The sequence below is a fragment of the Hyperoodon ampullatus genome (genome assembly GCF_949752795.1).
Source record: "Hyperoodon ampullatus genome assembly, chromosome: 20".
In the NCBI taxonomy this organism is placed as follows: domain Eukaryota; kingdom Metazoa; phylum Chordata; class Mammalia; order Artiodactyla; family Ziphiidae; genus Hyperoodon; species Hyperoodon ampullatus.
Window position 1 is genome coordinate 2,536,411 of NC_136933.1, and position 23,884 is coordinate 2,560,294.

The 23,884-nt window shown below is 39.8% G+C and overlaps 1 protein-coding gene across 6 annotated transcripts in view; it reads right to left on the minus strand.

Moving 5' to 3' along the window:
• Positions 1-23,884, minus strand: part of PSD3 (pleckstrin and Sec7 domain containing 3) — a gene marked incomplete at both ends in the record, with an annotated part of 563,129 nt that overhangs the window by 374,369 nt on the left and 164,876 nt on the right. For 3 of the 6 annotated variants that reach the window (XM_079726465.1, XM_079726464.1, XM_079726466.1), the window contains 2 exons: positions 988-2,092; positions 22,778-22,808. In XM_079726465.1, coding sequence (XP_079582591.1) covers positions 988-2,092; positions 22,778-22,808 — 1,136 coding nt within the window. Of the gene's footprint in view, positions 1-987; positions 2,093-22,777; positions 22,809-23,884 lie in introns of those variants that run through there. The other 3 variants (XM_079726463.1, XM_079726462.1, XM_079726467.1) reach the window with 1 other exon arrangement.

Sequence of the window (23,884 nt, forward strand, 5' to 3'; positions counted from 1 at the left end):
AATGAATAATCTGCACAACCACAGAAGTGCACAGCCCAGTGGGAATATAATTACCGAGCCACGTGCCACATATCAGGGCTCCTTTTGAGGGGAGTCTGGAGATTTTCTGTGTAGGGGGGGATGGGGACAGGAGGGAGAGGAGTCCTGACAGCCGTCCTAAAGGAGCATCTCTCCGTGGATCTGTTAGTTAACTGTGGAGAGAACGCATCTCCTTACACCAAATAAACAAACAAAACCCTTCAGGCTTGACACAGATGTTTTCCCATGTGAACTACCACAGGTGAAGGACTGACGAGACGGCACACATTTGAAATGACTTTGCCAAGAGGAACACTCTACAGTCAGACTACAAGCAAAGGAAGTGAAGACAGATGGGTATGGCTTCCATTTTTCCAGTCTCTCAGCTGGTATGGATGCCAGAAATGTAGGGAAAGACCAGGAAATACCATATGATGCCAAGTTTACTCATCAGGGCTGTAATCAAAACATGCTGCTTGTGAGAAGGGAGACCAATGTGAGTGCCATGGAAGAACTGAATTCTGACCTCCTGATCTCCTCTTTCAACCTAGAAAATTGAGCCAGCCCAAACCAGAGCCTCTGTGTTCCTACATGTATAAGGCTGTATGCAGGCAACGGTGCTGCACCCAGAAGAAATGCCTGAGTTAGGATGTAATGACTACAGGATGCATCAAAAAGAGTTCAAACCTTTCCACATTGTTAAAGATAATCGTGGGGTATTTAGTTACCTTGATGTTGGAGAAGTTGCAACCTGTCAAATACAATAAAATATCAGAAATGGATTCACCTAGAGTTCACAGTCTCCCCATATGGACAACTTGATAACAAGACCACTTTAACATCTCAGAACCTTAGAAGCAACATAGCTTACAGTCACTTCTCTTCCATTCTGTGGTAAACAAGGACCCAGGATATTGTGAATCGAGTTTTCACTGGCATCACAGACAGCAGGATACTATGTGAGCTCACCTTTCCCTGTCTCTCTCCAATTCAGGTTTCGTCCCAAGATGTTCCTTGTTTTCCCTTAGGAAGACTTCATCCTCTCCACTCTCAAGAAGAGGCTCAGGCAGAAATGGCCCTGAGCCAGTGGCCAGCCTCTCTGAAGGAGCTCTCCGGGTGTCATCCCAAACACTCTCAGTTAAACCAGCTGAATCGCACAAACCAGCAGATGAGACGAGATGGCTTGGCACTTTAGAAAACTCTTTGCTTTCAGGAGGGGTTGTCCTTTCCAATGATGTCTGAAAATCCACAGGTTGCCATGTCTCTCTTTTCTCCCCTCTTGTCCACAATATTTCCACCCCTTGAAATTCCACATGTTTGACCTGGCCTGGGCGTCCGGAGGAGCTGCCTCGACCACACTGCTCTGGGTGCTCTCTCCCCTGATCAGGTCTCCTCTCTTTTAATAAACCAGCACTGCCCACTGAGCTGTGGGTCACGGGGCTCCCCACGGAGGATGCTGGACAAGCTGGCCCCTGCACATGGACAGCCCCCTTTCTCCCATTATTGGCTCTTAGGGAAAGCTCTGCTTGAGTTTCTCCAGTTAATAGTGCAGTCAGGTCCTCCTGGATGCTCAGATAAAAACTTTCCTCAGTTGTAACTTCAGCTGAAAGAGGTATATCGCGTGACTTTTCTCGGCCAGCAGGGAACAGTGTGTTGGCTCTCTGTGTTTTATGACTGGCAGTGTCTGGCTCTTGTTCCACCTGCTGAACTAAAAAAGTAGAAACCGCATCTCCATCCAGTACCTTTGTAGCCTGCAGTGTTCCTGAAACTATTCTGGCTTCTGTGGCCTTCAGGGCTGAAATCAAAGAGTCAATGGGTTGTAAACTCTGTTCCTTGAGATGACTCTGAGAGGGGACCTCTCTGACATCCTTTGGTCCTCCGGTAACACTGAGAAGCCCAGAGGGATGGCCAGCAAGAGACTGGACCCTCTGCTGCGCCTGAGGGCAGCACGGCAGAGACTCGGCATCAAACTCGAGAGAGGCTCTTAGGCCTTCTCCACTTTCTTCCATGGTCCCATATTCTGGAAATTCATTTGTGACATTTGGGGGGAGTAAAGTGCTTCCTCCATGATCACCTAGAAAGAGAACAGAATGGACACATGACTTGTTCTGAACAACAGATTCCAATGTGTGTTAATAAATCTCCACACGCATTAAGCACTCAGTCATCCTTATGTGATCCTTTCACCGTCTCCTGCCCCCACCTCTGCAACACTTGCTTCTCATAACCCTTCCACTCAGCTTGCACGAGAGTACCCACAAAGGTGTCGGCACAGACAGAGACAATCTAATGACACACGCCCTATTCAACCCTGCTTCTGATGAAGTCCCACACAGGCAACTCGGTTGCTGTATATGCAAGAACTGATGAAAATAAGGATATGTATCATTTTCCAAATACCACTCATGAAATAGCAACTAAAGTATTTATACTGGGCACAACAACAAATAGTCTTACAATCCAGCCAACGATATCTGTGCAGTGCAATCTCAGATGGAAGCCTCAGAAAAAAAGATACGATCTCTTTAAAGTGAGTAACTATTCTTTTGGCTGGAAGCTTCCCCTTCACTGTTGGATTTCAGTGTGGGGGGGGGAATGCTTTCAGAACATCCCTGGGGAATGAGACTGAAGTCAAAATGGAATAGGAAACTTAATACGTTAAGAAAGATCTCTGGATCCCAACTGCATAAAATTTAAATGGTATCGTATGCAGAACCCCAATATATGAAGCAGTAAAAACAATTAGCATATATTTACTATGTAGGATCAAATTTACATCCTTTTCTTATTAAAATGGCAGTCAATGAGAAAAATGAAGACATTCTGATAAACAGAATTTTAAATTGAGGATTTATGGATAACAGTTACAGTCCTATCACCCCAGGATCCAATTTCCTTCAGAACCTGGTTTTGGTTACTTTGTATTGAGAATATCCTCATCTATCCTGGAAATGTAGGGTCCTCACTTGGACAACTTTATGACAGAGGACACCTGTTGTTTTTGTTATTGCTTTTAAAGCATTGCCAGCTACCACCTTCCTATTCGGTGAAATGTGTGATGACTGAATACATACAATGAAATGACATGAAAGACTTGATTCCAAGGCATGTACAAAATGAGGTAACTTGGAAACATAAGTTAATGTATAGTATCCCACAGTGTGGAAAATCTGATAAATAATAATACATCTAAGAGTATATTCAGTTTCATATTTCATTTTTGAAATAATTTGAAATATATTTTTAAAATTAAATTTGAATCAGTATTGATGGAATCCAAGAAGCACTTCTCTGTGATTGTAGTATTGATAATACCTTCACAAGACAGAAGAGGATGTGGCTTGCTTGAAATCTGAGGAGGAAGCAACTTTCAAACCCTGATTTTGAAAAAGAAGACAGTTAAAAGCAATAAAGATTCCTCTTCCTGTGGCACACTGACATTTTAAATTTTTCAATAAAGACTGTGATAGGACTTTTAAGATTCAGTTGTCTTTAATATATTCACAAAATTGTGTGACCATCACCGCAACCTAATTCAAGAACATTTTCATCACCTCCTACCACCACCAGAAAACCTATATCCAATCCATTAGCCACCATTCCTCAGCCCCTGGTAACTACCAACCTACCTTCTGTCTCTATGGATTCACGTGTTCTATTTCATATCAATAGAATCACACAATATGTGGCATTTTTGGTCTCTTTTTCCACCTAGCACAATGCTTTCAAGGCTTATCCACACTGTACCATGTATCAGAACTTCCTTTTATTGACAAATAATATTCCATTGTATGGATATACCACAGTTTCTTTTCATTCATCTGCTGATGGACATTTGTGTTACTTCCACATTTTAGCTATTATAAATAATGAACATTTGTGTACAAGTTTGTGTGTCTACATTTATTTTCAGTTCTCTTGGGTATATATCTATGAGTGGATTCTGGGTCACATGGTAACTGTCTCTGTTTATTGTTTGGAGAAACTGCCAGTTTTCCAAAGCAACTACACCATTTTACATTCCTACCAGCAAAGTCTGAGGGTTCTAGTACTGCCCATATATTTTATTATAGCTGTCTTAGTAGATGTGAAATGCTATCTCACTGTGGTTCTGATTTTGCTCAATATCATTAATCACTGTGGTAGTGATTAATGATATTGAGCATCTTGTCACATGCTTGTTGGCCATTTGTATATCTTCTTCAGAGATATATCCATTCAAATTCTTTGCCCATTTTATAATTGGGTTACTTGTCTTTTTATTATTGAGTTGTAAGAGTCCTTTGTATATCCTGAACAGAAGTTCCTTATCATATATATACTTTGCAAACATTTTCTCCCATTCTGTGGGTTGTCTCTTCCCTTAGTTGATGGTGTTTTTTTGAAGCACAATTTTTTTAAATTTTGATAAAATCCAACTTATCTATTTTTTTATTTTGTTGCTTGTGTCTTTGGTGTCATATGCAACAAATTATTGTCTAATCCAAGGTCACAAAGATTTATTCCTTTTTTTTAAAGAGTTTTACAGTGTTAGCTATTACATGTAGACCTTTGATCCATTTTGAGTTAACTCTTGTATATGGGGTAAAGTGGAGCTCCAACATCATTCTGTTGCATGTGGATATCCACCGTCCCAGCACTACTGTTGAAAAAAACTATTACTTCCCCCACTGAACTGCATTAATACCTTCGTAGAAAATCAACTGACCATAAACGTAAAGGCTTATGCCTGTACTCTGAATTCTATTCCTTTGAGCTAGCAGCAAGTATAACACCATCTTGATTACTGTAGCTTTGCAGAAGTAAAATCAGGAAGTGTGAGTCCTCCTACTTTGTCCTTCCTTTTCCAGGTTGTTTTGGCTACTCTGGGACCCTGGCATTTTCCGTATGAATTTTAGGATCAGCTTGCCAGACAGCTGAAATGTTCATAGAGGCTGGGATGAATCTGTAGAGCGCTGCATCTTAACAATATTCCTATTAAGTCTTTTGATCCATGACTATAGGATGTCTTTCCATTTATTTAACTTTCTTTAATTTCTTTTAACATGTTTTTGTTTTAAATGTACAAGTTTTACATTACTTTTGTTAACCTTATTCCCCTAAGTATTTTCTTTTTGATACTATAATATGCAGAAATTTTTTCATTTTCAGATTATTCACTGCTAGCAGATATAGAAATACAACTGGTTGCTGAACTTACTATTTAGTTCTAATAGCTTTTTTGTGGATTCCTTAGGATTTCCTATATACAAGATCATGTTGTCTGCGAACAGAGATAGTTTTACTTTTTTTCTTTCTAATCTGGATGCCTTTTATTTCTTTTTCTTGCCTAACTTGCCTAACTGGCCAGACCCTCTAGTACAATGTTGACTGGAAGTGGTAAGGGCTAGACATCCTTGTCTTGTTCTGGATCTTAAGAGAAAGCTTTCAGTCTTTTACCATTAAGTATGATGTTAGCTGTGGGTTTTTCACAAACACCCTATATATCAGGATAAGGAAGATCCCTTCTACTCCCAGTTTGTCAAGTGTTTCTATCATGAAAGGGTGCCAAATTTTGTCAAATGTTTTTTCTCTGTCAATTGAGATTTCCATGTGGGTTTTGTCTTTTAATCTAGTAACAGTGCATTACATTAACTGACTTTTATATACTGAACCAACCTTGCATTCCTGGAATAAATGCCACTTGGTCATGGTACATAATCCTTTTTTATAAGTTGCTAGATTCAGCTTTCTAGTATTTTTGCACCTATATTCATAAACAATATCGGTCTGTAATTGTCTTGTGCTATCTCTGGTTTGGGTAGTAATGTGGGCTTAACAAAATGAATTGGGAAATATTCTATATTGGCATTTGTTTACACCTTTTTACACTTTTTTAAAAAACATTTTTCATATTTTACACTTTTTAGGCTTTTAACAGTTTTCTCTTCCTTAATAATTCAGGGGACTTTAATTTCCTCCATAGTTTAAAAGCTATAAATTTATTGTTAAAATGCAATGAAAGAAAAAAAGTATAAAATCCAAAAGCATGGGCTTTTTTCTTTAACTTAGTAAAACAGCTTAAAATTGTTAGAGAAGAACTTAGGTCACAGTGGGAAATATTTCCTATAGATTTCATAATGCTTTTATCTAAGTTAGAGTATGCCTTTACAAAAACATGAGGATCACAGAATATAAAACTGCAAAAGTCGAAGGAATCAAAGAATTAATTTGGCTACCTAACATAATTAGCAAGAAAACAGGCTCAAAGGAATGATGTACTTGCCAAAATGATACAACAAACGAAAACCAGAGCTTATCTATTCTACCTCTACTAAGCTTTACATCCCTCCCCTGCCCTCCATCTTTATTGGTAGTGAGATACCCTAGTATGTGTCTTCAATCTTTTCCCTGAAATTTAAAAAATCCTCCGAAATGGTTAGCCAATGTCCAGCCTCATTTCCTACCTCATTGTATATACAGTAATCTTCCTAAAACAAAAACTTCTGTTGCTCTCAGCAGTTCTGCAGTGCCCACAGAATAAAGTCTAAAGTTCAAACCCCTTCATCCAGGAGTTAGGAGCCATGATCCGGTCCCAATCTATCTTTCCCATCCACTCTCTCCTTCTGTCACTCAACTCCCTTTTCAAATGTGTTATACCATTGCTTCTCTAACTGACGGATGGAGCAGCACAGGAATACTCTAAAAAGGTTCTCTCTAATATATACCAGAAATTAAGTTAACACTCTGAGCTTTTTACTCCTTTGCCTATGCTCCATCTCTTTTCTGCATATGACATACTTTTTCTTCTCACCTCTACATAATCAGATTACTTTCATCTTTCAAGCTCTAACTCAAATCTCCTTTCCTTAATTAAGCCTTCCCGTAATCACCAGCCCATGCAAGAAGACACCTCCTTACTCATGTCAAGAGAATTTTATCTCTGTATTACATCTAGCACACACACATGAAATAAATTAACATGATTTTAGCTCATATTTTAAAGCCTCAAAAGGCTACAGTTTTTAACCTATCATGAAGTGCTCTAAGAAAACTGTCCAAAGTAACCACTGAAGCCAAATGTATATTTAACATCACAACATACTACCATGAAACCCATTCAACAAAAGGAAGAAAAGTTAAACTTTATCATTTAAGAACCCACTTTGTTCTAACAGTTTAAATTGCCATCTATAAAACAACCACTAAAATAAACACTGGCACACTGGCCCAAAGAAAAGTGAACACAAAGAAATCAAGAAAAGGGACATCAAAGAAATCAAGTAATTTCTCCACCCCATGTCTAATACTTTTCATTAAGATGTACCGGCATTAACTGTGGGCAAATGCCTGTGATGTCTTGATACAACAACTTGGCATCTGGTCAAAGACAGAGAGATAACGGGAGAGGGCAGAGAGCAACCCCATGTGGCAGGTAGCTTTACTATTCCAACCAGTTCTCCGGCTCTGAGTTTACCGTTCCAATAAGTACTAGTCTAATCAGTTTTATTTACTGTTTAACTAAATAAGGAGTGGCATCAACCAGGGGAAGTAAATGTTCTGAGAGGTAAATGAAATGATGTTCAGTAAGGTATTTTAGAAGAATTAAAAGTCAGAACTAGATTCCTGGTCTTTCTGTTTCTCAGGAGTAAATTCCTAAGGAAAACTAAGAGGCATCTGAATTGTCAAACTGTCATTTCTAATAGCATAATAAAGAACAAAAAAAAATCTTCTAGTTGTAGGTTCTCGGTAGAAATAGCCTTAAATGTCATGTGGCTCTTGATCAGAGCAGTTGTCACAGAACTCAGCATAACATCAAATCTTTCCTTTCAAATAAGGCACCCCTTTGTTAAATACATTGTGGTTTATTTTTGCTGTTTGCATTTCTTGTCACCACGTGAACTGTCTTTAACAACAAATAAAACTTCATAAAATATTAATCTTGACCTTATCTGGAATTTCTGATTTCTTCCTTATGTTGAAAAATTAGAGCTATTTAGGGTAGGGTGATTTAAAGAGAGACCAAATTCCTCTTTTACGTTAAGACTTTTTTCTGCTCCCTTTTAAAACAAGGCCATTGATACTTCCCATTGAATGACCATCATGTCCAAAATGCATTCAGCAAACATTTATTAATTACCTGCTACGTACTTAACCTATGGGATTCAAAACTAAACATTGCTAGAGCATGAAAAGTCTAGTTAGCATGTGAGAAAGCTCACACTGGCCACGTGTGAAGGATGTACAGGGAGAAAGTACGAGCACAAACAGAACCCACCACAGGCGACAGCGCAGGCGCAGGTGAGGTGAGGGCTTGAGCCAGGACAAAGGCAAATGGACAGAACCAAGGGGCCAAAGCCTACTCCCTCTCAGACCCCACACCCATTACCACCTCCTGCCTCGTCCCACCCGCCCTCTCTCTTTTTTTTGTCTGTTTTTATTTTTTATTTTTTTCACATCTTTATTGGAGTCTAATTGCTTTACAATGCTGTGTTAGTTTCTGCTTTACAACAAAGTGAATCAGTTATACATATACATATGTTCCCACATCTCTCCATGCTGCCCCAAGGGCCTTGCTCAGCCTGTGCCGGCTGCTGTGGGCTCTTAGGGCTCATTTGTTAAGGCTTTTCCTTTGCCTTCTGTCAGTCTACATCTATTACTAATGTAAGAATCCAGCTGAAAACTGAAACAGCTATTTCTCCTGTAGAAAGTCTTACTGAACTAGGGGACTTCCCTGGTGGCACCGTGGTTAAGAATCCGCCTGCCAATGCAGGGGACACGGGTTCGCTCCCTGGTCCGGGAAGATCCCACATGCCGCGGAGCAACTAAGCCCGCGTGCTGCAACTACTGAAGCCCACGAGCCTAGAGCCCATGCTCCGCAACAAGAGAAGCCACCACAATGAGAAGCCCACGCACCGCAAAGAAGAGTAGCCCCTGCTCACCGCAACTAGAGAGAGCCCCCACGCAGCAACGAAGACCCAACGCAGCCAAAGGAAAAAAAAAAAGTCTTACTGAATTAGTCCTGCCCAAATCTGGTCTCATCTCTGTGACAATGGGATTTGCTAAGTATTAAAAAAATAACTTTAGCACTTACCTAAATATAAACCACACACTAGTAGAATCTGAATTAATAAGAGTTTTTATAGCTTTTCTGCATTTATTTTTCCCCCTTAAAGAAATTAAAATGTAGTGTAGAGTGTATAGGAGGGAAAGGACGGGGAGAGAGAAGAAGAGCTTTTTCACACTCATGTGAAATATATATACTTTGGGGGTGGGGTATCTATTTACATTCCCTTTTCTACCAGGAGTCATATCTGCTGCTTTGTGTATTTGGTCAGATTCCTAACAAATTATTTCCTCTTGTTTAGTAAAGATGTTTTTCCTGTGATGCACAAAACCCACTGATTATTTTTTAAAGACTTTTTCCTTTTGATTTAATATATTGAGAAAGAAATGGGATACTTTTGAAAGTTAACAAGACCAATTTCAGGAGTGCCTTGGGTTGTGTATTAAATAGCCATCCATTTCTGGAACACAGATACAGGACTGTAATAAAATGAAATGCAACAGAAAAAATTTCTTCTACATCAAACTAAAAAGCTACTGCACAGGAAAGGAAATCATCAAGAAAATGAAAAGGTAACCTACTGAATGGGAATAAATATTTGCAAATCACAAATCTCATAAGGAGTTCATATCCAAAATATATAAAGAACTCACATAACTTAGTAACCAAATAAAAAATCTGATTTAAAAATGAGCAGGAAAAAAAATAAAATAAAAAATAAATAAAAATGAGCAGGAGATCGGAATGGACATTTTTCCAAAGAAGACATACAATGGCCAACAGCTACATGCAAAGATGCTCAACATCACTAATCCTCAGGGAAATGCACACAATAATCATGATTTGAACCAACTCCAGATAGCCTTGTGGTCCCAGTCTCCCCATGTTTTCCTGTCACAAATGATTCTTATTTGCCCTGGCTTAATCAAAACCTCTGCTTTTTATTATTCCTGATATAAATGAATAAAGATCACCTCAAAAAGCCAAAAAAATAAAACCACAATAAGATATCACCTCATACCTGTTAGGATGGCTATTATCAAAATGATAAGAAATAGGGCTTCCCTGGTGGCACAGTGGTTGAGAGTCCGCCTGCCGATGCAGGGGACACGGGTTCGTGCCCCGGTCTGGGAAGATCCCACATGCCGCGGAGCGGCTGGGCCCGTGAGCCATGGCCACTGAGCCTGCGCGTCCGGAGCCTGTGCTCCGCAACGGGAGAGGCCACAACAGTGAGAGGCCGGCGCACCGCAAAAAAAAAAAAAAAGATAAGAAATAAAAAGTGTTGGTAAGGATGTGAAGAAAAGAGAACCCTAGTACACTGTTGACGGAACGTAAATTACTGCAACCTCCAGCGTGTGGAGGTTCCTCAAAAAATTAAAAATAGAACTACCATATGATATAGCAATTCCACTTATGGGTATTTACCTGAAGAAAACAAAAACACTAATTAGAAAAGATATCTGCTCCCCTATGTTCACTGCAGCATTATTTACAATAGCCAAGATATGGAAGCAACCTAAGTGCCCATCAATGGATAAACAGATAAAGAAACTGTGGTATATATATACTATATATAGTATATATAATGGGATATTATTCAGCTGTAAAAAAGAATGAAATCTTGCCATTTGCAACAATATGATTGGACCTTGAGGACATTATGCTAAATGAAATAAGTCAGAGGAAGACACATACTGAATGGTCTCACTTACATGTGGAATCTTAACAAAAACAAAAACAAAAACAAGCTCACATATACAGAGGAGAGACTGGAAGTTGTCAGAAGGATGGGGGGGGAGGTGAAACGGGTAAAGTGGTTCAAAAGGTACACACTTCCAGCTATAAAATAATCATGGGGATGTAATATACAGCACGGGGACCATAGTTAATAATATTGTCTTGCATATTTGAAAGTTGATAAGAGAGTAGATCTTAAAAGTCCTCATCACAAGAAAAAAAATTTTTGTAACTACGTATGGTGATGGACTTACTGTGGTGATCATTTCACAACATATACAATAATGAATCATTATATTGTACACCTGAAACTAATACAATATTGTATGTCAATTATACCTCAAAAAAGAATTCTCAAAATCATGGAGAAACAAGCCTGCTCCAAAAGATGAGATTCAGAAAAACCGTGGCCCTTCTAAGACTGATCCCGTTTGAGGCCCGGTAAATGAAATGGATTTCTTTCTACTCTGAGTAGCAAACTCCTTAAAAGAAAATGGCTGAAGAAAAAAAAAAAAAAAGAAGAAGAAGAAGACGAGGAAGAAGAAAAAGAACTATTTGGCAAGTCTTCTGCAGACTTGGTCACAGCTTCACAGTAGAAATGTGAAGTAAAGAAGTTTATCATGAGGGATTCTGAGCAACTGGATATAGGCTTCCCAAAAGACTATGGGGGCCACGTCCATGAAACCACAATTACGAATCATACACACATTCCCTAGGAACTAGGCCCAGTCATTTTTAGGAAAAGATTCTTTGTTTGTTTAGTCTTATTTTGTGTTGTTGCCACTAGAATATAAATTCCAAAAGAAAATCACTTTGTCTGATTTCGTTACCATTATATCCCCAGAGCCTGGAATAACAGTACTGAGCAAAATGGATATATTTGTTGAATCAATGAATGAATGAAGAATGTCCTATAACCAACAGGATACCATTTAATAGAACCTCAAAAGAGAAACAAGAAAGAAGCCTCCCAAAACCCAAGCAAAATACTACACGTCAATGCCACCTAAGTTCTGTCCCCTACTCCCAAGTACAGGCTGAATAGAATGCTGGAAACACAGTGGCGGGGGTGGGGGTCGTCCTTCCTAACAAGGAGCTTGCAATCCAGCAACTCTATCGGCATATATTTTCTCTTGCAGACAAAGTTTAAGCAGTGGTAAAGTTAAGTGGGGACAATCTTGGCCATAGTTCTAGAATTCACCATGATCCTACATGGGCTGTTACCATTAAACATAAATTTCTCAATTGTTTATCTTACTCTCTAAATGCTATGTTGCCCTGTATGGTAGCCACAGCCACATATAACTACTTAAAAATTAATTAAAATTAAATAAAACTGAAAATCCAGTGCTCAATACCATATGTTGCTAGTGGCTATCATATTGCACCACAGAGATACAGAACATTTTTCAATGCTCACAGAGAAGTCTACTTGAAAGCACTGCCCTAGAACCTTCCTACTCAAACTGTGGCCAGGGGACAGCAGCATAGGTATCACCCAGGAGTCTGTTCAAAATGCAGACTCAAGTACCATCTCAGACCTTCCTAATCAGAATCTGTATTTCTAAAAAGAACCCCAGGTAATCTGTATACACTTTAAAATATGGAAGTACTTCTCCAGAGAACTACAACAATATCTAGAAGTTGTTCTGACTACATTTAAATGGTTAATTTTTATTCTGAAAGATAATCTTAAGAGTTCCTACCTCCTAACTGAAAGGTCCAAGTGTTCAATCAAGTAAACAACAAGTAAAGAAAACATGCAGCCTCTCCTTCCAATCGAGAGAAAGCCTTGTGCATTCTGGTCTGGGACTGCCATCCAGCTGATCCAGGATCCTTTCAGCAGAGGAAGAGAACCACCTCGACTGTGATGGGACCTGTCTTTAGTTTATAGCTCACAGTGAATTTCTCTCACGGAGAATGGTCAATGACTCTACCTTTATGCAAAAGACCATGAAGTCCTAAAAAAAAAAAAAAAAAAAAAAACTACAAATGTAAAACTGAGCATTAGTAAATGCCTGTACATTAACATCTGTACATAGCCTTAAAGAAATTACATTGTAGCTTAAAAGAAAGAAGCTGATGGAAAGGTAAGGTTTTTCTGTTTTTATAAACTGGGAGATTTTCCCAGACTTTCAAGGTTCATGTCATTGGATATATCACTTGTAAAATAAAAATGCACAGGCAAATTCACTCTCGTGTGGCACTCTCAAGACAGCACTATTTTTATAAGTACAGTGGAGCACATTTTCAAGCCTTTATAAATCATGGCTAAGCCAGCCACCAGAAGTCGGTTTCTCTCCTTCCCTTGTCGGTTGTTCATAAATGCAGCAATGTCCTTCGTGCTCTGTTCCATAATGAATATCAGGTACCAAACATATTAAAACTTATATAATCAGTTAGTGTGATAAAAGAACTATAAATACTTAAGTTATTTCAACACTGGAAAACTTACAGAAACAACCTTAAAGACACACTGCCCCTGACCTGTCAGGAAGGAATTCAATCCCATGGACAGAAGGGCGCCTGATTGTCCCCTTTAGTCTGAAATTTCATAAATCAATAAAAAACATTGGACAGATACACCAGAAATACACCTACACGTGGAACAACTCCTACAGAACACCTACTGAACGCTGGGAGAAGACCTCAGACCTCCCAAAAGGCAAGAAAGTCCCCACGTACCTGGGTAGGGCAAAGCGGAGAGATTCCCGCACAGAGGATCGGTGCCGACCGGCACTCACCAGCCCGAGAGGCTTGTCTGCTCGCCCGCCGGGACGGGCGGCGCTGGGAGCTGAGGCTCGGGCTTCAGTCGGAGCGCAGGGAGAGGACTGGGGTTGGCGGCGTGAACGCAGCCTGAAGGGACTAATGCGCCACAGCTAGCCGGGAGGGAGTCCGTGAAAAAGTTTGGACCTGCCGAAGAGGCAAGAGACTTTTTCTTCCCTCTTGGTTTCCTGGTGCGCGAGGAGAGGGGATTCAGAGCGCTGCTTAAAGGGGCTCCACAGACGGGCGCGAGTCACGGAAGAAAGCGGGAGCCCAGTGACGTGTGTGGGACGCTGGGGCTGCTGCCGCCGCCACCAAGAAGCCTGTGTGCGAGCGCAAGTCACTGTCCACGCCGCCCTTCCGGGAGCCTGTGCAGCCCGCCACTGCCGGGGTCCCGCGATCCAGGGACGGCTTCCCTGGGAGAACGCACGGCGCGCCTCGGGCTGGTGCAACGTCACGCCGGCCTCTGCCGCTGCAGGCTCCACCCGCACTCCGTGCCTCTCCCTGCCCCCCGGCCTGAGTGAGCCAGAGTCCCCAAATCAGCTGCTCCTTTAACCCTGTCCTGTCTGAGCGAAGAACAGACGCCCTCCGGCGACCTACACGGAGAGGTGGGGCCAAATCCAAAGCTGAGACCCGGGAGCTGTGAGAACAAAGAAGAGAAAGGGAAATCTCTCCCAGCAGCCTCAGAAGCAGCGGATCAAAGCTCCACAATCAACTTGATGTACCCTGCATCTGTGGAATACATGAATAGACAACGAATCATCCCAAATTGAGGAGCCAGGAGTCAGTGCTGTGCCTCTGAGGTGGGAGAGCCAACTTCAGGACACTGGTCCACAAGAGACCTCCCAGCTCCACATAATATCAAACGGCGAAAATCTTCCAGAGATCTCCATCTCAACACCAGCACCCAGCTTCAGTCAACGACCAGCAAGCTACAGTGCTGGACACCCTATGCCAAACAACTAGCAAGACAGGAACACAACGCTACCCATTAGCAGAGAGGCTGCCTAAAATCATAAAAAGTCCACAGACACCCCAAAATATACCACCAGACGTGGACCTGTCCACCAGAAAGACAAGATCCAGCCTCATGCACCAGAACACAGGTACTAGTCCCCTCCACCAGGAAGCCTACACAACCCACTGAACCAACCTTAGCCACTGAGGACAGACACCAAAAACAACGGGAACTACGAACATGCAGCCTGCAAAAAGGAGACCCCAAACACAGTAAGATAAGCAAAATGAGAAGACAGAAAAACACACAGCAGGAGAAGGAGCAAGATAAAAACCCACCAGACCTAACAAATGAAGAAGAAATAGGCAGTCTACCTGAAAAAGAATTCAGAATAATGATAGTAAAGATGATGCAAGATTCTATTTCCAAGATCCAAAATCTTGGAAATAGAACAGACAAAATGCAAGAAACAGTTAACAAGGACCTAGAAGAACTAAAGATGAATCAAGCATCGATTAAAAACACAATAAATGAAATGAAAAATACTCTAGATGGGATCAATAGCAGAATAACTGAGGCAGAAGAATGGATAAGTGAGGTGGAAGATAAAATAGTGGAAATAACTGATGCAGAGCAAAATAAAGAAAAAAGAATGAAAAGAACAGAGGACAGTCTCAGAGACCTCTGGGACAACATTAAATGCACCAACATTTGAATTATAGGGGTTCCAGAAGAAGAAGAGAAAAAGAAAGGGACTGAGAAAATATTTGAAGAGATTATAGTTGAAAACTTCCCTAATATAGGAAAGGAAATAGTTAATCAAGTCCAGGAGGCACAGAGAGTCCCATACAGAATAAATCCAAGGAGAAATACGCAAAGACATATATTAATCAAACTGTCAAAAATTAAACACAAAGAAATCATATTAAAAGCAGCAAGGGAAAAACAACAAATAACACACAAGGGAATCCCCAGGTTAACAGCTGATCTCTCAGCAGAAACTCTACAAGCCAGAAGGGAGTGGCAGGACATAATTAAAGTGATGAAGGAGAAAAACCTGCAACCAAGACTACTCTACCCAGCAAGGATCTCATTCAGATTTGATGGAGAAATTAAAACCTATACAGACAAGCAAATGCTGAGAGAGTTCAGCACCACCAAACCAGCTTTACAACAAATACTAAAGGAACTTCTCTAGGCAAGAAACACAACAGAAGGAAAATACCTACAATAACGATCCCAAAACAATTAAGGAAATGGGAATACAAACATACATATCAATAATTACCTTAAATGTAAATGGACTAAATGCTCCCACCAAAAGACACAGATTGGCTGAATGGATACAAGAACAAGACCCACATATATGCTGTCTACAAGAGACCCACTTCAGACCTAGAGACACATACAGATTGAAAGTAAGGGGATGGAAAAAGATATTCCATGCAAATGGAAACCAAAAGAAAGCTGGAGTAGCAATTCTTATATCAGACAAAATAGACTTTAAAATAAAGACTATTAGAAGAGACAAAGAAGGACACTACATAATGATCAAGGGATCGATCCAAGAAGAAGATATAACAATTGTAAATATTTATGCACCCAACATAGGAGCACCTCAATACATAAGGCAAATACTAACAGCCATAAAAGGGGAAATCGACAGTAACACACTCATAGTAAGGGACTTTAACACCCTACTTTCACCAATGGACAGATCATCCAAAATGAAAATAAATACGGAAACACAAGCTATAAATGATACATTAAACAAGATGGACTTAATTGATATTTATAGGACATTCCATCCAAAAATAACAGAATACACATTTTTCTCAAGTGCTCATGGAACATTCTCCAGGATAGATCATATCTTGGGTCACAAATCAAGCCTTGGTAAATTTAAGAAAATTGAAATTGTATCAAGTATCTTTTCCGACCACAATGCTATGAGACTAGACATCAATGACAGGAAAAGATCTGTAAAAACTACAAACACATGGAGGCTAAACAATACACTACTCAATAACGAAGTGATCACTGAAGAAATCAAAGAGGAAATTTAAAAATACCTAGAAACAAATGACAATGGAGACACGACGACCCAAAACCTATGGCATGCAGCAAAAGCAAAACCTATGGGATGCAGAGAAAGCTTTCTAAGGGGGAACTTTATAGCAATACAATCCCACCTTAAGAAACAGGAAACATCTCGAGTAAACAACCTGACCCTGCACCTAAAGCAAATAGAGAAAGAAGAACAAAAAACCCCCAAAGTTAGCAGAAGGAAAGAAATCATAAAGATCAGATCAGAAATAAATGAAAAAGAAATGAAGGAAATGATAGCAAAGATCAATAAAACTAAAAGCTGGTTCTTTGAGAAGATAAACAAAATTGACAAACCATTAGCCAGGCTCACCAAGAAAAGAAGGGAGAAGACTCAAATCAATAGAATTAGAAATGAAAAAGGAGAAGTAACAACTGACACTGCAGAAATACAAAGGATCGTGAGAGATTATTACAAGCAACTCTATGCCAATAAAATGGACAACCTGGAAGAAATGGACAAATTCTTAGAAATGCACAACCTGCCAAGACTGAATCAGGAAGAAATAGAAAATATGAACAGACCCATCACAAGCACTGAAATTGAAACTGTGATAAAAAATCTTCCAACAAACTAAAGCCCAGGACCAGATGGCTTCACAGGCGAATTCTATCAAGCATTTAGAGAACAGCTAACACCTATCCTTCTCAAACTCTTCCAAAATATAGCAGAGGGAGGAACACTCCCAAACTCATTCTACGAGGCCACCATCACCTTGATACCATAACCAGACAAGGATGTCACAAAGAAAGAAAACTACAGGCCAGTATCACTGATGAACATAGATGCAAAAATCCTCAACAAAATACTAGCAAACAAAATCCAACAGCACATTAAAAGGATCATACACCATGATCAAGTGGGGTTTATTCCAGGAATGCAAGGATTCTTCAATATACGCAAATCAATCAATGTGATAAACCACATTAACAAAATGAAGGAGAAAAACGATATGATCATCTCAATAGATGCAGAGAAAGCTTTCGACAAAATTCAACACCCATTTATGATAAAAACCCTGCAGAAAGTAGGCATAGAGGGAACTTTCCTCAACATAATAAAGGCCATATATGACAAACCCACAGCCAACATCGTCCTCAATGGTGAAAAACTGAAACCATTTCCACTAAGATCAGGAACAAGACAAGGCTGCCCACTCTCACCACTCTTATTCAACTTAGTTTTGGAAGTTTTAGCCACAGCAATCAGAGAAGGAAAGGAAATAAAAGGAATCCAAATTGGAAAAGATGAAGTAAAGCTGTCACTGTTTGCAGATGACATGATACTATACATAGAGAATCCTAAAGATGCTACCAGAAAACTACTAGAGCTAATCAATGAATTTGGTAAAGTAGCAGGATACAAAATTAATGCACAGAAATCTCTGGCATTCCTGTACACTAACGATGAAAAATCTGAAAGTGAAATCAAGAAAACACTCCCATTTACCATTGCAACAAAAAGAATAAAATATCTAGGAATAAACCTACCTAAGGAGACAAAAGACCTGTATGCAGAAAATTATAAGACACTGATGAAAGAAATTAAAGATGATACAAATAGATGGAGAGATATACCATGCTCCTGGATTGGAAGAATCAATATTGTGAAAATGACTCTACTACCCAAAGCAATCTACAGATTCAATGCAATCCCTATCAAACTACCACTGGCATTTTTCACAGAACTAGAACAAAAAATTTCAAAATTTGTTTGGAAACACAAAAGACCCCAAATAGCCAAAGCAATCTTGAGAACGAAAAATGGAGCTGGAGGAATCAGGCTCCCTGACTTCAGATTATACTACAAAGCTACAGTAATCAAGACAGTGTGGTACTGGCACAAAAACAGAAAGATAGATCAATGGAACAGGATAGAAAGCCCAGAGATAAACCCACGCACATATGGTCAACTTATCTTTGATAAAGGAGGCAGGAATGTACAGTGGAGAAAGGACAGCCGCTTCAATAAATGGTGCTGGGAAAACTGGACAGGGACATGTAAAAGTATGAGATTAGATCATTCCCTAACACCATACACAAAAATAAGCTCAAAATGGATTAAAGACCTAAATGTAAGGCCAGAATCTATCAAACTCTTAGAGGAAAACATAGGCAGAACACTCTATGACATAAATCACAGCAAGATCCTTTTGGACCCACCTCCTAGAGAAATGGAAATAAAAACAAAGATAAACAAATGGGACCTAATGAAACTTCAAAGCTTTTGCACAGCAAAGGAAACCATAAACAAGACCAAAAGACAACCCTCAGAATGGGAGAAAATATTTGCAAATGAAGCAACTGACAAAGGATTAATCTCCAAAATTTATAAGCAGCTCATGCAGCTCAATAGCAAAAAAACAAACAACCCAATCCAAAAATGGGCAGAAGACTTAAATAGGCATTTCTCCAAAGAAGATATACAGACTGTCAACAAACACATGAAAGAATGCTCAACATCATTAATCATTAGAGAAATGCAAATCAAAACTACAATGAGATATCATCTCACACCAGTCAGAATGGCCATCATCAAGAAATCTAGAAACAATAAATGCTGGAGAGGGAGTGGAGCAAAGGGAACACTCTTGCACTGCTGGTGGGAATGTGAATTGGTACAGCCACTATGGAGAACAGTGTGGAGGTTCCTCAAAAAACTAAAAATAGAACTACCATATGACCCAGCAATCCCACTACTAGGCATATACCCTGAGAAAACCATAATTCAAAAAGAGACATGTACCAAAATGTTCATTGCAGCTCTATTCACAATAGCCCGGAGATGGAAACAACCTAAGTGTCCATCATCGGATGAATGGATAAAGAAGATGTGGCACATATATACAATGGAATATTACTCAGCCATAAAAAGAAACGAAACTGAGCTATTTGTAATGAGGTGGATAGACCTAGAGTCTGTCATACAGAGTGAAGTAACTCAGAAAGAGAAAGACAAATACCATATGCTAACACATATATATGGAATTTAAGAAAAAAAAATGTCACGAAGAACCTAGGGGTAAGACAGGAATAAAGACACAGACCTACTTGAGAATGGACTTGAGGATACGGGGAGGGGGAAGGGTAAGCTGTGACAAAGCAAAAGAGAGGCATGGACATATATACACTACCAAACGTAAGGTAGATAGATAGTGGGAAGCAGCCGCATAGCACAGGGAGATCAGCTCAGTGCTTTGTGACTGCCTGGAGGGGTGGGATGGGGAGGGTGGGAGGGAGGGAGATGCAAGAGGGAAGGGATGTGGTAACAGATGTATATGTATGACTGATTCACTTTGTTATAAAGCAGAAACTAATATAAATAAATAAATAAATAAATAAAAATAAAAAACATTGAAGACAAAGGTCCAATTTACAAAGCAACATAAAAAGTAAGCCTTGCAGAGTAAAAAATCTCAAATGCATTTTATCTATAAGTAATCATAACCCTTAACTGTGAATAACAATGATCAATGTTTCTAAGTCTAACAATCAATAAACCCCTCCAGTATCACAGTGATGCATGCATGGTTTCGATTTGCAGTTCAGTAGAAAAAGTTTTATTTAAAAAAAGAAACAAACAGGAGAATAATCCATTTTTACTAAGCAATAGAAAATATATTTAGTATGATAAAGGTAATACAAAATGAGTATGAGTAATGATAATTTGCTAAATGAGTAATCTAAGTACATTATATTTTGGTACACACTCTTCACTCTAATAAAAGTCCCACTTTGGAGACGGCTACAGTATATAGTTGAGGATGCTGGCTACTACCTGGTCACTAATAACTCTCTAAAAGCACAGATATTTAAGGTATTTATATGCTACAAAACCCAGGAAAAGGTCTGCCAACCACTACACAAGCTATTAGCATGTGCACGCGAGTAGAGACAGTTCTATTAATTGGACACTCTTTCCCCAAGTGATTGATAGTTACAGCTGTGCTCATCACAAACTAAATTTCACATACTAATGATTCAGAACCCAATTTTTCTCCTTCAATTCTAGTCCCTGGGGAAATGAGACTAGCTTTCCATTCCAGTCAACTGCAGAGGAGCTCTGTGGGCTGGGAGCAGCAGCACACAACACACAGAAGGTAAGACAAGTGCGCCAAGGAGCAGCCCAGCGACCTTAACCCAGGTCTCTGCCGGCGTGCAGAGACCTGGCACTCGTCACGGAGTAGAAATTCTAAGCTGCAAGAGCTGAATTTAGAGCTATCTTTAAAATCATTGTTTTTAAAAGCTGGTTTCCTTTTCTCAATCAGTAGGATTCTCCACTTTGACCTATCATCCACTCTCATTTGCTTCTTCTTATATCCACACTTTATGCTTCTCCTTCCGGTCTCAGCGCTTCTGATCATCATCGCTCCTCTGATTTCATCCATTCTATCCTTTTCCTACTTCTTCCTGTTAGGAATCCACACTTTTAAAAACCCAATTCTATGTTTTAATTTTTTCCAGCTTTAGTTTGAGATGTAATCGATATATAACACTGTGTAGGTTCAGGGTATACAACGTGTTGATTGGATAAACTTACAGATTGAAAAATGATCACCACTATAGCTTTAGCTAACACCTCCGCCACATCACACAATTACTTCTTTTTTGTGGTGAAAACGTTTAAGATCCACTCTCTTCGCAGCTTCAAAGTACATCATACAATATTATTAACTATAATCACGATGCTTCACATCGGAGCCCCAGAGCTTATTCATCTTGTAACTGTAAGTTTGTACCCTTGACCAGCATCTCCCCCTATTTCCCCCCCGACAGCCCCTGGTCACCGCCACTTTACTCTCTGAAAACCCAATTTTTAAATTTCTCTGATCTTCACTGATTTTTTTGTTTTCACTTTATTTTTAAAAGCAAAAGTTTAAGCTTTTAAAGAACTCCACAGTCTTGTTTATAGCAGGCTCTCTTCTGCTAAAGTTAACACGGATGTGGTGGTATTAATATAAATTCTTATTTAAGATATTTTATTAAATATTTTAATATTTTTAAATTGAAATATTAAAGAAATTTAATACTCAAGTTGAAATTCAAAATACTATATCATTCTTTTTTTAAAAAATCACAAATGCCAAGAGCCTGGAGTGCTTAGCAGTGATGATCCACTACAGCTGTGGACTTCCCTAAACCACTGTGCCAAGACAGATGTCAAGTACAGTGGAAACCAGCTCCACTCAGCCTCCAGCCTGTCACAAGCCTCAGCTGATCCATATTCGCATTCAGTAGTTTTCATGCTCAATAAGAGACCCACAGTTTTGCTAAGGATTCAGGCTGCAAATTGACACGAGCAATAATTTCAAGCATCTCTGAAAATGCAAATTTCACCGAAGTCAAGTTCCCTGGTGAGAGAGAAATAAATCTGGAACTACTCTAAAAGCGACACTTTCAACAGGTAAGAAAAACACACCCCCATGTGTAAACTGAGGAAAAATAAACCTCCAGCAGAGACCACCTCAGCCTCAAGGACAGTGCTCACAGAGCGGCTGTGGTGCTGCCTGGGGCTAGCCACGCTCTCCTCCAGAGACTCCGGCAGAGCAGGGGGAAAGCAGTCTGAGCTCTTTAAGAGAAACTCCTCCCCATTCCCATCCAGTGCCACAATATGATGGCTTTCTAAAACAACAGGGGTAGCTGGTTTCCTCTTTCTTTCTATATAATACATCAGAAACAGGGAGAAACAGGATGATAGAATTCTGTGTTCCCAGGAAAGCCGTTTGAACAACAACAAAAAACAATGAAAGGAAATAAAATTACAGGTAAGAATAATATTCTGTTTTCTATTTAAAAATAAAAATTTTGAAGAATCCAATGTCAGATGCTAAAATAAACATTCCACGTTAAAGCCAGGGGAGGTTCTGGGCAACAGCACTCGGAGGGCAGGTGGTGTCTTTCTGGTGGCTGGGGAATTAAAGAACGGCTGGTGTGGACACCCCGGATAAATGCAGTATGTGCTTCTCTAGTCAGGATTCAGCAAAACCTCATCCAGCCCCAACAGTCTTCTACTGGGATGGTCAAAAGACAAGACTAGTAAGCAAAAGCAGTCAATAATACAGACGGATCATTTTACAGCAGCATTTTACAAAAGATAGATATATAAAAATATATTTGCCTGCATAGACCTACAAATAGAGGTTACTCACAGAGATTACTGTAGCTCCAGCAGTTACCCATTGATCATAGAAAATGCCCAGTTCATCAGCTTAACGCTTCAGAAAAGTTAGCTAGAAAAGAAGCTGGCTAATTCAAAATCTGCCGTTCTAGTAACTGGAAGCAAATGAGTTTCAGATTTCCTGGCAGCCCCTGTGGCCCTGCAATGCACAGGGTGATGTCCACGGAAGCGCTCTGAGCTCCAGGAGCCCGGCTGAGCGAGCTGCCGCCTCTCCCTGTGTCACAAAGGCACAGCAGCCTGCCCTCACGCTCCCGTCTGCCTCTGCGCTCTCCACCTTGGTAGCTTACCGAAAACAACCACCGTAGGGCCTTTCTATATTTGTGAAAACTACTTCCAAGGAGATAATGGAGATGACGGGAGTGAGCTTTAATGTAACCATTTTCCCAGTGCAGCAGCAGGAACCCCAGCAAAGCCTCGGAGAGGACTGTACCACCCCGGGTGACATCAGAGGTGGGGCTGTCATCTCAGAATTATGCAGCATTTTCTCTGATGCAAGAAGGACACATGTGAAAGGAGATGGATGGGCTCCCTTTTAAAGGATTTAATTCTTGTGTTATTTAAACAGAAAAAGCAAATGCAAATGTAATGTTGAACAACTGCTTTGGGAGGATCTCAATCCTGCTTTCCCGGTCCTCATCTCACGGCTAAATGACGCTGCCAACTAAAGTCATTTTACTGACGACTGCATTACCATTCCTGCAATTAAACTCTTATTTAATGGGTAATTGATATTACTTGGAAAATGTGACATGAAAAAATTCGAAGACATTAACATTTAGTTTTAAATATGATGACATAAACTTTTACATCACTAATGGTACCTCAGATGTATGCAATACCTTTCTACACAATCTCAATAAAAATACTAAATGTAAAAACTAATAGTTTTGTAGATGACAAATGTGAAGTGAAAAATAGCACGAGATGAAGAGCATAATGTAATACTGGTCCTTAGTCTTAGTAATGGAGGTTAATACAAACATTGAAAATATCTCATCTTCTATAACCTTAATCTTCCAACCAGTATAAAAAGCAAAGGCCAATACAAAGCAATTGATGATTATTTTTATTCATTCCA